The sequence below is a fragment of the Macaca mulatta genome, chromosome 15 (genome assembly GCF_049350105.2).
Source record: "Macaca mulatta isolate MMU2019108-1 chromosome 15, T2T-MMU8v2.0, whole genome shotgun sequence".
NCBI lineage: Eukaryota > Metazoa > Chordata > Mammalia > Primates > Cercopithecidae > Macaca > Macaca mulatta.
The window spans coordinates 6,078,462-6,093,503 of NC_133420.1; the positions used below are offsets into that span (position 1 = coordinate 6,078,462).

General features: G+C 54.0%; 1 protein-coding gene across 7 annotated transcripts; it reads right to left on the bottom strand.

Moving 5' to 3' along the window:
- Window positions 1-1,225: 1,225 nt before the first annotated feature.
- Window positions 1,226-15,025, bottom strand: PMPCA (peptidase, mitochondrial processing subunit alpha). 7 transcript variants are annotated; one of them, NM_001265703.1, is given in 13 exon segments: window positions 1,287-1,899; window positions 3,011-3,155; window positions 5,873-5,935; window positions 6,061-6,151; window positions 6,275-6,393; window positions 6,927-7,019; window positions 7,818-8,081; window positions 8,649-8,749; window positions 10,712-10,806; window positions 12,781-12,863; window positions 13,104-13,183; window positions 13,474-13,676; window positions 14,929-15,005. In NM_001265703.1, coding segments are annotated over 13 exon segments (1,578 nt in total). In that variant the 5' UTR covers window positions 15,000-15,005; the 3' UTR covers window positions 1,287-1,729.
- Between the last annotated feature and the right edge of the window lie 17 nt (window positions 15,026-15,042).

Here is a 15,042-nt window from a genome sequence, read left to right on the forward strand (position 1 = left end):
GTGGGAGCTCTGCGTTCACCGTGCAGCTGGGCATCAGGGGCTGTGTGCCGTCCCAGGTGTGGTAACAACAGGATGTTTCTAACGGAAGTCCACTGTTAAAACAGACACCGTCGTCCTCCCGCTCCGGTCCTCCAATCCCACCAGGTGGGCAGCAAGCTGAGCTTCCCATGTGGGCAAATTCAAGCAGGCACCGTCGCTGGAGTGTGTGTTGTAAAGGCACAAGGTCTTACGGAAACTACAATAGCCAGAGGACAGTCAGAGGCTCACAGGAGTAAAGCTTACAAGTTTAACTTCCTGAAAATATCCACTTTCTCTCCCGTCTACACCACAGAGGCTGAGCTTCTCAGCTACTCAGAAGACAGGACCAGAGACTGTTCTCTCCTCCTGACAAAACTGTGCCCCACAGCTCTGTGCAGGCCACTGAGTCACACATGCAGGTAGCTGCCCTTGGACTACAGCAGCATCGGAGGTGGCCCGTGCAGGTTCCCAGGCCCGACCTCCCCACACCCCTTGGAGCTCCCAAGGTTTCTATGGGTGTTTGAGAACAACGTTGCAAGTTTTAACTTGTACAAGTTTTTTGTTTTTGTTTTTGAGATGGAGTTTCGCTCGTCACCCAGGCTGCAGTGCAGTGGCGCGATCTCGGCTCCCTACAACCTCCGCCTCCCGGGTTCAAGCGATTCTCCTGCCTCAGCCTCCCGAGTAGCTGGGATTACAGGTGCCCGCCACCACACCAGGCTAATTTTGTATTTTCGGTAGAGATGGGGTTTCCCCATGTTGGTCAGGCTGGTCTCAAACTCCCGACCTCAGGTGATCCGCCCGCCTCGGCCTCCCAAAGTGCTGGGGTTTAGAGGCGTGAGCCACCGCGCCCGGCCACTTGTACAAGTTTTTAGACCACATGAAAAGTTGCCCTGTGGTGGCTATTCCCTGAGCCATGCGACCTTTTGGATCTCTGAAAACAGCCACATCTGTGGCCGCTCCTCGGACTGGCGGCACTCCCTACCTCTAAGGCATCTGCAGGCTTTGCTGCCAGTCACCATCACCCGCCGTCACCCCGCCCCGTGCATGCTGCGACACCGTGAAATCAGCACGTCGCATGAGAACGGGCTTCAAGTCACTGGGTCAACCAGATAATTATCAGGGAGGAAGGCCTCCATGTTAGAAAAGCTGCCAATTCAGACAGCCCTTAAGAACCGCCCCTCCCCAGGCGAGAAGGAAAACACCGAGCTAAGATGCCAGCTGTTTATTACCAGGGAAGCCGCGTGCAAACGCATGGACCGCGCTCCTCAGAGCAGACTGGGCCCTCACCTTGTCCTGTTTGTCAGAGGTGAGTCCTGGTACCAACACAGGAGCACGGTGGCCTCCAGGGAGGCTCTGATAGGCTGGCCTCCGCTGCTTCCCGGCTCAGGGCTCCTCCAAGGAACCTGTGGAGCCCCGTGTGCCCAGAGCCCCCGAGGAGGGGGAGCACTGACCGGCCTCCTCACGGCACGCTGCACTCCAGCGCTGGGCACTGCACCTGCTTGCTGGCTTGCGGCGGGTCAGGCACAACACTGACTCCACTGATCGGCACATTGAGTTCTGAAGCAACGCAAACTGCGTGGGTGCTGTGGTGACATTGTCTGCACTGTTCATACAACCAGACAGCTTTTTAAACTAAATTCGTGTCCAAACTAACACGCACAGGAACAGGCTCCAGCTGCAGCCCCTGGGTCTGTCAGGCCGGGGAGCGGCTCTACCGGAAGAGCCGGTACGTCCTGGGCAGGCGTCCGTCCTTGCTCGACAGGGCAGTCTGGATGTGCTCGTACGTGGGCAGGTCAGTCAGGTCACCCAGTGCGGCCACTGCCGGCTTTCCTCGGAGCATCTTAGAAGCAACTCTCTTCACGTCTTCCGGCTTCACGTTGCCTAGTGCAGAGGGCAAATGTACATCACACAAGCGTGCCACGGCCTCCACGCCGAGGCTGCGTCACTAAACACACGGAGGGGGTGGCCAGTCTGCACCACTCACTCACGCTGCGCTGCTGCTGGGGGTACCTGGGCCCAAAGGCAGCCACTGGGTGTAGCCAAGGGTGAGTCCAAAAGTGACAGAAGTGAGTTCTCAGTAAATGGGGACATGGCGATGACTTAAAAATGTAGGACGAACCCGCCCAGGAAGTCACATTTACAGAAGAGCGAGCTCCTTGGCTGCTGAGCTCCCTTTGGGATGGGCCTGCAGGAAAACCCCGAGCCCGAGGGCCACATGGACAGAAGGGTGGGGTGAGAGGGGCCAGAGGGCTGCACCAGGAACCCCAGGACAGGAGCGACAGGGTCCGGGAGGGTCTGTTTTCCACAGAAGACGAGGCCCGAGAGGCTGGACACTGTGGAGGATTTCAGTGGAGGCTCCTGAGGGAAGGACAAGGGCCCACATGGGGAAGGGCAAGTGCCCGGGACTCCAGGCCTGGATAGGAGATACCCACAGGTGACACTATAAGCCTGAGCCACCCCAACTTAGTAGGCAGCCTGGGTCAGGTTTTAAGCCTGTCCCCCAGAAGAGTCCGACGCACATACAACTTGGCACACAGTCTGAGGAAGTTCAGGCCTCCTAAGGTCACTCATGGGGGCCCCGGAAACCTGGGGCTGAGACTCCTGCCCGAGAGCCAGCAACGGTAGTGTGGCATTCCAATCCACTGCTACTCCACAAAGAACGTAGCAGTCCTCTACTGAGCCCTTCTCGCCCACTCACTCGCGTCCTCTTTAACAACTCTGGGAAGTAGTGACAGCCGCTCCCAGGGGTGCAGAGGGTGCGGTCACCTGCCAAGGTGGCAGCAGGTACATGGTGGGGCCAGGAAGTGAGACCAGGTCTGTGACCCCACGGCCCTGCCCTCGGCCACCCCTGCTGAGGACAACTGGTGAAGGCCCCGGCTTCCGGGTGTGACACACACACCACGGGCCCCCATGGCCTGTGGGAGGGCGAGACGGCCTCCTCTGAGCCTGGCTGAGACCTGTGGCAGCCCCTCACTGCCCCCGCAGTACTCACGGATGAGCGTGCACAGCTCATGCGGCAGCTTTCTGGAGCGAGTGGCCAGCACCTGCCTCCCCACATCCTCGAAGATCACAGGCCTGGACTCCAGGTTCATCATGAGCATGGACGTCAGCTGCGTCTTGGCTCGTTCCAGCTCCACCTGGGGCCAGGGTCCAGTCAGATGGGCACACACCCACCCCGTGCCACCTTCCACCCCCACTCGAGCGATGGCCAAAGGCCATCTCTGTGCCCAAAGCTGAACAAAAGAAAGGGAAGGGAAGCCGGGCGCGGTGGCTCACGCCTGCAATCCCACCACTTTGGGAGGCCGAGGCGGGCGGATCACGAGGTCAGGAGATGGAGACCATCCTGGCTAACACTAACACGGTGAAACCCCGTCTCTACTAAAAATACCAAAAGAAATTAGCCGGGCACGGTGGCGGGCGCCTGTAGTCCCAGCTACTCGGGAGGCTGAAGCAGGAGAACGGTGTGAACCCGGGAGGTGGAGCTTGCAGTGAGCCGAGATCGCGCCACTGCACTCCAGCCTGGGCGACAGAGCGAGACTCCATCTCCAAAACAAAAGAGAAAGAAAGGAAGGGAAGAGCCTCCCTCTGGGCACTGGGACACAGGCCCAAGTCACAGGCAACCCTGCTGGCCTCCCCTTCGGGTTTTCTAGGGAAGGGCTATGCTACATGTCACCTGGCTTCCACCACACTTGACGTATGGAAGCCATGTGCCTCCCTTGAGTTCTTTTCACTGTCTGTGTGACACAGCTGGAGAAGGTAAAATAGTCAACCTCTAAATACCAGGACCCCAAAGGGGCCACACGGCAAAATCAGGGGGAATACAAATGAAACACAGGTTCTGGAGCTTCCCCAGATGCCTCAGGTACAGGGCCCAGGCAGCTGATTTTAGCAAAGTCCCTGCGAGGTTCTGAGGGAGGCAGCGCGGGTCCCAGGCTGCCCTGCGACTGCCTCAGGGCACAGGCAGGGGTGCTTGCAGATCTAGGAACCAGCACACTGAAAAACAAACACCAAAAACTGATGGGCTGTGGAGATGCTTTTTTTTTTTTAATAGACACAGGGTCTTGCTATATTGCCCAGTCCAGTCTTGAACTCCTGGGCTCAAGTGATCCTCCCACCATGGTCTCCCAAAGTGCTGGGATTACAGGCATGAGCCACCGGACCTGGCCTGTATAGCATTTTTTTTTTAAGTAAAATAATTCTTAATTTAGACAGATCTTTTTGCAACTTTAGGCAAATACCTAAATACTTCATATTTATTTCACGTTGATTTCACATTAGTGGAGGACTGTTTTTCTAGCAGTGCACTAGTGGAACTGAAGCACATTAATTTTAACCACAATTTTATTTCTTGAATAATGCTGCTCTTCCTGGCCAGGCGCGGTGGCTCACACCTGTAATCCCAGCACTTTGGGAGGCCAAGGCAGGTGGATCACCTGAGGTCGAGCGGTTCGAGACCAGCCTGGCCAAGATGGTGAAACCCCGTCGCTACTAAAAATACAAAAATTAGCCATGCGGCTGGGTGCAGTGGCTCATACCTGTAATCCCAGTACTTTGGGAGGCCGAGGTGGGCAGATCACTTGAGGTCAGGAATTCAAGACCAGCCTGGCCAACATGGTGAAACCCCATCTCTACTAAAAACACAAAAAATTAGCCAGGTGTGGTGGTGGGTGCCTGTAATCCCAGCTAGTCAGGAGGCTGAGGTAGGAGAATCACTCGAACCTGGGAGGCAGAGGTTGCAATGAGCCGAGATTGCGTCACTGCACTCCAGCCTGGGGCAATGGAGCAAGACTCCATCTCAAAAACAAAAATAAAAAAAAATTAGCTATGGTGGTGACACACGCCTGTAATCCCAGCTACTCAGGAGGCTAAGGTAGGAGAATCACCTGAACCTGGGAGGTAGAGGATGCAGTGAGCTGAGATCAAGCCACTGCACTCCAGCCTGGGCGACAAAGCAAGATTCTGTCTCAAAAAAAAAAAAAAAGGGTGCGTGTATAAAACGGCGCTTATTTGTACCAGTTCTGGTCCAGGAAGTAACAAGGTTTCCAAACATATAAAGCATCAAAAACTAAGCTTAAAAAATTAGCAAACAGGGAGGCATGGTGGCTCACACCTGTAATTGTAATCCCAGCACCTTGGGAGACTGAGGCGGCAGATCACCTGAGGTCAGGAGTTCGAGACCAGCCTGGCCAACATGGCGAAACCCCGTCTCTACTAAAAATACAAAAATTAGCTGGGCGTGGTGATGTGTGCCTGTAATCCCAGCTATTTGGGAGGCTGAAGCAGGAGAATCGCTTGAACCCGGGAGGTAGAGGTTGCAGCAAGCCTAATTTGAGCTACTATACTCCAGCCTGGCTGACACAGTGAGACTCCATCTTAAAAAGAAGAAACAAAATTGGTAAACAAATACAGTTTCAAACATAAAATGGAGCCAGGAAAAGGCTCGAGACACCCCGCACTGCAGCCCACCTGTGCGAGCTGCTTCATCCCACACGGGCGGCTGAGGAGGACGCACAAACTCCTCCAACGTTTTCCCAGCACAGCAGAGAGGGTCACACGGTCAGTCCCACAACCCACCCAGTGGCTCAGACAAAGAAGAAGTGGACCGAGCACTGGGGGAGGGCGCTGGTCTGCTTTTCTGTTTTCGGGGTTTGGACCAGGGAAGAACAGCCCCAGTGGGCTCCCAGGTGGAGCAGCTCAGCCCCAGGCTGTGCCTCCTTGGCCGCCCTGTCCTGCTCTGCCGGGACCTCGGCCCTGAGGCTCGGGGACCAGGCCCACAGGTGGCCACTCCTACACTGTGGCTGTCTCCTGTCAGACACCACAGGTACGCCTGGAAATGGCGCCACACCTCACTTACCGTATCCACGGTTCCGCCCATCAAAATAAACTCCTTTGTGATGATTTCTACCATTTCTCGAACCTGTGAAGAAAGGCAAGGTGATGACAGTGTGGCCTGCGCCCGCCAGCCTGCTGACCCGTCTAGGCACGGACGCCCAGGTCTGGAAGGGCAGCCGTGCTGAGAACGGTGGCAAGCGGGGCCCTCACCTGTCTCGGGTCGGCGCTGGCATGGATGCAGAGGAGGCCAGTGTCCTCGTAGCTGTGGTGGTAGGAGGTCGCGTTATACATCCAGTGGTGCCTGGGAGGAAACGAGAGTCACAGGAGTGAAGGGGAAACTAGAGAAAAGTCACCTGTAAGGTGGCCTCATGGTCCAAAAACACACCTGGCCTGGCCGGAGGATACAGAAAAGAGCGCAACCAACCTGTTGAGCACGTTGAGGTAGAGCCTGGAGAACATGCCCTTGCCGGGCCCGCCAGCTGAGAAGGAGCCGCCTCCGCCCATCATCATGTTCAGCACCGCAAAGGGGATGAAGTCCTCCTCCTGCAGGAATGGAGGGCAGAGCTGGCTGAGCCGCCCACGCCATGTCAGGAGTGCTGTCGGACACCAGGCACAGAGGGCAGAGGACACCAGGCTGGCTGGGCAGCCCACACTGCGTCAGGAGTGCCACTGGATGCCAGGAATGGAAGGCAGAGCTGGCTGAGCCGCCCACGCCGTGTCAGGAGCGCTGTCGGACACCAGGCACAGAGGGCAGAGGACACCAGGCTGGCTGGGCAGCCCACACTGCGTCAGGAGTGCCACTGGATGCCAGGAATGGAAGGCAGAGCTGGCTGAGCCGCCCACGCCGTGTCAGGAGTGCTGTCGGACACCAGGCACAGAGGGCAGAGGACACCAGGCTGGCTGGGCAGCCCACACTGCGTCAGGAGTGCCACTGGATGCCAGGAATGGAGGGCAGAGCTGGCTGAGCTGCCCAGACTACGTGAGGAGCGCCGTCGGACACCAGGGACGGAGGGCGGAACTGGCTGAGCAGCCCACACGGCACCAGCAACGCCACCAGACCCAGCACTAGGACTCACCAGGAAGGAGCAGCTCTCCAGTCCAACCATGATGTGCGTGAGCTCGGGGATGGGGGTCGGGCCCAGGCTGACATTGGACATGTCTCTTTCTAGCTGTAACCAAGAAAACAAGCAAATGTCGCCACATAAAAAACAGCGAGGGCTCGCAAACCCCAGATCAGATCATCCTCAGAGTGGTTACACAGAAATCCAATGCCAGCCAGGCACGGTGGCTCATGTCTAAAATCCCAGCATTTGGGGAGGTCAAGGTGGGCAGATCACTTGAGTCCAGGAGTTCAAGACCAGCCTGGGCAACATGGCAAAACTCCATCTCTACCAAAAATACAAAATAAATAAATAAATAAATAAACAAACAAATAAATACAGGCTGGGCACGGTGGCTCACACCTGTAATCCCAGCATTTTGGGAGGCCGAGGCAGGTGGATCATGAGGTCAGGAGTTTGAGACCAGCCTGGCCAACGTAGCGAAACCCCATCTCTATACAAAATTTAGCCAGGTCTGGTGGTGGTCAGAAAGCTGAGGCAGAAGAATCACTTGAACCCAGGAGGCGGAGCTTGCAGTGAGCCGAGACTGCACCACTGCACTCCAGCCTGGGCGACAGAGCAAGGCTCCGTCTCAAAACAAAAAATGCAACGCAGGCACTGGCAGACCCACACCCTTGAGGAAAGAACTGCGTCCACCTTCTGTGGGAGTTGCGCTCAGGCCTAGCAGTGCTCACCCTCAGCAGGAGACATATCCCTGCCCTGCTGTAGGATCACAGTATGTGTTAAGGCAAAGCGACAAGTGCAGTCAACACCTATCACCCTCAGAATCAATACAAAAACATGCCACGCCACGGGCCAGGGGACGTGTTCCCCACCTGAGGCCATGAGACGTTCCCGCCACTTCACCTTGGCAATCCCCCCAGTGTACTGGGCCACGGATCTGTCAACATCCACGGCCTCTGCGCTCCCCCAGGCCGGCTGGACTCCCAGGAGGTACTTCTGGGCACAGTCCACCAGATGTTCGTGCTCCACACCCACACCGGCCAGCACCATGCGGTCGGGAGTGTAGTAGTTCCTCAGGTAGGAATGCAGCACCTCCCGATTGATCTTGGCTATGTTTTCTGTGGGGCAGAAACGGTGGAGGCCAACTGTGTTCTCCCTGTAAGCCGCCTAATGGGGAAGAGCCACAGACACAGGTGACTGAAGACAGCGCGACCAGGCTTCCAACAAGCAGCACCAGCGCCCATCTGCAGCCAGCCCTAGGAAAATCCTACGCAAGCTGATATTTTACTTGCAGTTTGGCAATAGCAGCTGCGTGTGTATTTATAAAAAGAGTAATCTGCCTCTCCAGAATAAAAATTTACAAAAAGCATAAGATTAATTGTGTTAAGGAGTAAAGACCTAGTTACTGTAAGAACCGGAAAATACGAACATTGTATAAACAACAGACTCAAAAATCAAGAATGTTCTAAGCTGGGCACAGTGACTCACGTCTGTAATCCCAGCTACCTGGGAGGCAGAGGCAGGAGGATCACCTGAGCTGAGCCCAGGAGTGCAAGACCAATGTATGCAATGTGGAGAGATCTCATCTCAAAAAACACAAACTAAAATGTTACATACACAGCCATAACCTGCAAGGACAACATCAAGGAGGCAAACCAACCCCTCCCCACCACCCCTGGTGTCACGAGGGTCACTGAGCGGGATGCAGGGGCATTCTCTAGTTTGACATTTTACTTCATGAATCATCTCAGTGAGAAGTGGCTCTGGGTCAGGTCGCAGGTTCAGGTCCTCCAGCTCAAACTGGACTGCCATCCGTGTCATCTCGACTTCCTCATCTGCAAGAGAACCCAAAGGCGGGCTCGGTCTGCAATGGCACAGATGAGGAACACAGCAGTGACCCACAGCTTGTGTGCTGGCCTGAGCGCCGCTTGTTGGTGGCTGTTGGCAGTCACCTCTGCCTTCATCTAGGGGCAGACTGGGTGCTTGTGTGAGTGAGGGGGACTGCCACAGGAAGCAGGAGCTGGGAGGCCTGGGCCTCTCATCCCACATCAGCCACAAAGCAGCCATGTGAGCCTGCTAAGCCCTGGCTTCCTTGCTGGTGAAAGGCACTGAGGATACCGGACCTGTCCATCTCCATCCCAAGTGCTGCTGTGAGGACACGAGACCAGACATGAAGGTGCATAGAAACAGAGGCACACTGCTGGGCGCAGTGGCTCGTGCCTGTAATCCCAGCACTTTGGGAGGCCGAGGTGGGTGGATTACCTGAGGTCAGGAGTTCAAGACCAGCCTGGCCAACACTGCGAAACCCCGTCTCTACTAAAATACAAAAATTAGCTGGGCGTGGTGGTGGGCGCCTGTAGTCCCAGCTACTGGGGAGGCTGAGGCAGGAGAATCGCTTGAACCCGGGAGGTGGAGGTTGCAATAAGCCAAGATCACACCACTGCACTCCAGCCTGGGCGACAGAGCGAGACTCTATCTCCAAAAAGAAACAGAGGCACAGACAGATGTCAAGGGTACAGCTGCGACAACAAGATCTTAACGTGGGACTGTAGCCTTTGAACACCAAGACCAGGCTGCTGTGAAACAGGGCACCCTTAGGGTATCTGGAAAAGCCAACATTCCCCTCTCCTGGCCCCCTGGCAGGGACTCAAAGTCCTGCCATCTGCAAGGCTGAGGAGGGCAATGGAAACAGTGAAATGGACATTTCTGGCACACACCATTCAAGTTGTTTAAAGACAGTCGGAGGCACCCTTCCAAAACGGAAGAACCAATTTCACTAAAAACATCCCAGGGCACGGATGTCTCAAATACACACTCTCTGAAACACCAAGGACTTTTACAATCACCAGCAGTTTTTTGTTTTTTTCCTTTTTGTGGAAAACAGAGTCTTGCTATGTTGCTCAGGCTGGTCTCGAAGTCCTGGGCTCAAGTGATCCTCCCATCCCTGCATCCCTAAATGCTGGGATTATAGACTTGAGCCAGCACGCCTGGCTACTGGCCCTATTTCTTTCTTCCTTTCTATTTTTGAGACAGGGCCTCACTCTGTTGCCCAAGCTGGAGTGCGGTGGCACAATTATGGGTCACGGCAGCCTCAACCTCTCAGGCTCAAACTATGTTCCCACCTCAGCCTCCAGAGTAGCTAGGACTCCAAGTGTAAGCAACCACACCCAGCTAATTCTTGTATCTTTTTTTGTAGAGACAGGGTTTCGCCATGTTGCCCAGGCTGGTCTCAAACTCCGAACTCGTGGGCTCAAGCGATCTGCCTGCCTGAGCCTCCCAAAGTCCTGGGATTCCAGGTGTGAGCCACCGTGCCTGGACCCAGCACTATTTCTTTCTTCTTTTTTTTTTTTTGAGATAGAGTCTCACTCTGTCGCCCAGGCTGAAGTACAGTGGCACGATCTCGGCTCACTGCAAGCTCCACCTCCCAGATTCACACCATTCTCCTGCCTTAGCCTCCCAAGTAGCTGGACATACAGGCACCCGCCACCATGCCTGATTAATTTTTTATATTTTTAGTAGAGATGGGGTTTCACCGTGTTAGCCAGGATGGTCTCGATCTCCTGACCTCGTGATCTGCCCACCTCGGCCTCCCAAACTGCTGGGATTACAGGCGTGAGCCACCGCGTCTGGCCCCTAGCACTATTTCTTACAAGATCTCGCTGTCACTTTGTGTTGGCCTGAAGCTCCAGTTACACAACTACAAGGTGCTCTTCCTCACGGCTGCAGGGCTTCCACAAACCTTTCTGGCCTTCCCTATGTCCAGGCCCACCTCAAACGCCAGCGGGTGGGATCCACACCTGTTAGCCGAGGCTGCAGAACCACATCAGCCAGTAAGCCGACCACCGTGTCCAAGCCTTTGCTATCAGCAGACACAGCATACATCGTGGTGTCTCTGGAAGAAAAAAGAAGCCCACAATGCCAGGTCCTGAGCTTACACTCTGCTCAACAGTCAGGGGATGCTCACGCTTTGCATGCCAGGGGGACAAATGCCAGGCCCTGAGCTCACACTGCTGAGCAGCCAGGGGGACGCTCACGCTTTGCGTGCCAGGGGCACCTCCTACCCTTTGTTGGGGACTGGCAGACATTTCAGGGGATGCTTGAGGTTTGCGTGCCGGGGGCACCTCCTACCCTTTGTCGGGGAACAGCAGACACTTTTCCCCTTTCTCTTCTCCTGTTTTACAGTGTGAATGCTTAGTAGGCAGGACTCAGCTACACACAGCTTGAGTCAAAATGGAGCCACTTCTGAGAGAGGTTTTTGTAACTATAGTCTCTCTCAAAAGGTGAAGTGTTTCATCCCAGCCTCCTGTTGACTGAATGAACCCACTGGTGAGTGTGGAAACACGGCCGGCCTTGGCTGGCTAGGGGGACAGCAACGGCTGGCTTGTATGGAGCTTCTGTCTCGCTGTAACATCTGTTCCCGGCACAAGGCACAGAAGAGTCAGAAGCGCACAGAGCTGGCCCATGGGACAGACACGAAATCACGGGGTAATCTGAGATCAAGTGTGATCAAGTGAGACTGCGCAGAACAGACGCAACAGCTGTGAAGAAGAGGGAGCGTGGGAGGCAGGACGTGGCCACCAGTGCCTCTGAAGAGGGGACTTGGCTGGACCTTCACCCTGAAGAGGAGCCATTCTCAGTGACTTTGGCTCATGTGGGGAGAATGGCAGAAACAAAAGCCTGAGCTGAGGGCGAGAGGGGCTGGGTCTGAGTCAGGACACCAGCCACCTGGCCAGGAAAAGGAGTTCATCTGGGATGAGTCAGATTTGAGTCAAGAGTCGGAGGACCCTGTAATCTCAGCACTTTGGGAGGCCGAGGCGGGCGGATCACGAGGTCAGGAGATCGAGACCATCCTGGCTAACACGGTGAAACCCCGTCTCTACTAAAAATACAAAAAGAAATTAGCCGGGCGTGGTGGCGGGCGCCTGTAGTCCCAGCTACTCCGGAGGCTGAGGCAGGAGAATGGCGTGAACCCGGGAGGCGGAGCTTGCAGTGAGCCGAGATCGCGCCACTGCACTCCAGTCTGGGCGACAGAGCGAGACTCCGTCTCAAAAAAAAAAAAAAAAAAAAAAAAAAAGAGTCGGAGGACCAAACACACCAGGCAGGAGCCTGGCAGGGGCATCTGGGAGTCAGCGGGTATTAAGAGGCCTTGTTTTAGAATGTGAGTATGTTACCTCCAAGCTTACTTTATTTCTTAGCATTTGACGTGTCTTTTATGTATAATTTTTTTAGCATTCAAACTTAAAACATCAACCATTTTAAAAATCTGTGATCTGTATCCACCCATCTCACATTGTCCAGCACTTTCTGAACAAGCTCCACACCTGGCATGCAAAGACCACTGCACTGTGCTCCAGGCAACACTGTCCCCTCCCTTCACCAAGCAGCCGGCACCTCCCTGGCTCAGTGCCTTTTGCCCCTGCTGTCTCCTGGTCTGGAATGCCTTCTGCCCTGTGTGTCTAGCAAAGTCCTTCAGGTTCCTTCAGGAACCAGCCCAATCCTGCGTCTCCTATTATTCCTTTCCCAACTCCAGACCAAGTCAGCTGCTCATCCTCCTGGCTCCTACCGCCTTTGGCTACTGGGTCCAGCACGTATGCAAGGCCCTCTGCTCTATGTGGGAACAGGGCCTGCTCTACATCCCTGGCATGCAGCCAACAGCCTGGATGAACTGACGGGGGTGAACTGAGGTCCTGAGGGCTGTGCTTCTCTGTGTAAGCGCTGTCCACCCAACTCTCCATCCAGGACAGGGCTCTTCTCCCTGTGAATCTCCACACCTCCCAGTGGGAGGGGCTTAGACAGAATCTGAGCAACGACGAGGACATCAGTTCCCACAGACACAAAGTCACTTTGTACGTAAAAGCTGGTGTACCTTGATGTCTGGCAGTCACAAATACCCCCGTGCTTTTCCAGTGTAAGCAGAATTTCATCTTTGCTGTCAAATCGAGCAGTAGACTAGTAAAAATAAATAGGAAAACCTAAATGAGCAATCCAGACTACCCCTAAAATGCAAATCTTTTTAAAATTTACTTTTGCTTTTAACACTACGTACAAAAATTATCTATTAACTTAAAAGTCTTTTATTAGCATTAACTTAGCAACTTAATAATTTATGAAAATAACCATTATAGAGAAGAAAAATCTCAAACATCCTTCAAAAGTATAGTCTAAAAAATTACAAAACTGGGCACTGACCGAAAATGCCAATTTTTCCAAAAAGTGAGCAATTCCACTAAGATATTTTGCTTCATATCTTGATCCTGAATTAATAAGAACTAGTAGGAAAAAGAAAATTGACAGGTTAAATCAGATATTCAAAATAAAATTTAATCAAGAGAAACATTTTAAAATTTCAATATGACATGATAATCAGATTTAACTATATGAGAGTGATTGTGCTGATGGTTTCACAGGTATATATGTAGGTCAACATTCATGAAATTGTATACTTTGCTTCCACTCAGGGTACAATTCGTAATTGGCATGCTAACTACAACTAACAGTCAACTAAAGCACGTGCATGTTAAAAATGCGGGACCACCCACAGCACCACAACAGTACTTACTTCCTACTGTACAAAACTGTCCAAACTTATTCTGAGATGCTACGTGAAGCCCATTATCCAATGTGGTTACTTTGGTTTCAAACTTTTCCTGTCCATCAACTGAAGCAAAAACAGGCTTGGGTACTCCAGGTAAAGGAGAAGAGAGGGGGATGTTGGGATAGGCACCACCACTACTAAACCGTCTGTACGCAGAAGGTCCAAACCTAAAACAGAGAAAGCGGCCCAGTTGCAACAGGCTTGAGACAACGAACCTGTGATGACCTCTTAAGTGCAGTTAGTTATGTTTTGTCTGGGTTAAAAGTAAGTATCTGCCTTTCTAAAGTACTTATTTCTATAGACTTTGGAAGACAAAGCAAAGGCTGACCACAAAGGCTCAGCCACAGGACCTGGAGCAAGCTGGTTCCATCCTTTGGGTCTTCGTGCTATTTCTGTAAAACAGGGCTTATTAACAGTAACCCACTCGAAATGCAGTTTGTACACATAAAGCACTTAACGGCTCTGCCCTCCAACAGTATCACTGAAGTCTTAGAAGCCATACCCCTTATTAACCTGGTCCGAAGGTGGGGTGTGACTTGGTCTCTATCTCCCTCTCCAAACTCATCTCTTGAACCCCCACAGCCCCATAGGTCCTGGTCACACTGATTATTCTGTCAATTCCTGGAACACATTTGATTCATTCCAAAGCTTCTTCACCCCCAAAGCTTCTTTGCCCTTTGCCCATGCCTACCCCTTCTTTCATTCTTCAGCTCTTCCCTTAAATGTCACCCTGATGGAGAACTATCCCTCATCACTCTAGTCTTTCCTGTTATTTCCTATCACGAAAGGCTGCTTGTTTACTCCAAAGCATTTACGCGATTGCCGATATTTTGTTCACGCTCCAGTCTGTATCCATCTCCTGGAGGCAGCACCTCCGCACCCCTGAAACAGCGCTCGTTGTGTGGGGAGGGGCGATGCCTGTGCTGTCGGAACAAAGTTCCAGCGTGGGGAAAGGCAGGCCCGGTCACTTGGGCGGGAGGGGCGGTGGGGACGGAAAGGGTTCTTAAACGTCAGAGATCAACGGACGCTCGAGCGCATCAACCGAGAGCCTGGACCCTCGTGTCAGAACCCTGCGGGTCTAACAGAGCTGGGGCCCCACCGGCTCAGCCTCCTGAGGGAGCACGCGGCAAAAGCACAGGGGCAGCGATGAAGCATGGCCTCGGACAAGGCCCGTCGACCCGGGAGGTGAAGGGGGGGAGAGGACCCAGCAGCCGGGGAGAGAGACAGATAGGACTGCATCCCCGGGCTTGAGGCGCAAGGCAAGGCAGGGCCCCCGTCGCCTCGGGGACCACACCAGTGTCCCGAAGTGCGAGCCCGTCGAACGGGCGCCATGTCGCCTGTAGAAACCAAAGACGGAGCGTCCAGAAAGACTCAAGCCGCCCCGGTCCCAGGCTGAAGCCTGGTTCGCCTTTGGCTCACCTCAGCCGCGAGCCGCTCCAACAACCCGACCCCCGCAGCAACCGCGTCGCCACGAGCACCACAGCCGCCATCTTGCGTCTCCGCCCCTGCTTCTGTCGTCACTTCCGCTTCCGC

Bases quoted from the DNA above. Each gene is read 5' to 3' on its own strand.
- PMPCA (XM_077965561.1), bottom strand. From the start codon at position 13,159: ATGAAGCAAAATATCTTAGTGGAATTGCTCACTTTTTGGAAAAATTGG. The intron at 3,156-5,872 runs GTAAGTGAGGTG...CCCTGGCCCCAG, and splicing joins TGGGCGGAACCGTGGATACG to GTGGAGCTGGAACGAGCCAA. The intron at 1,900-3,010 runs GTGAGTACTGCG...CCTCTGCACTAG, and splicing joins TGAGCTGTGCACGCTCATCC to GCAACGTGAAGCCGGAAGAC.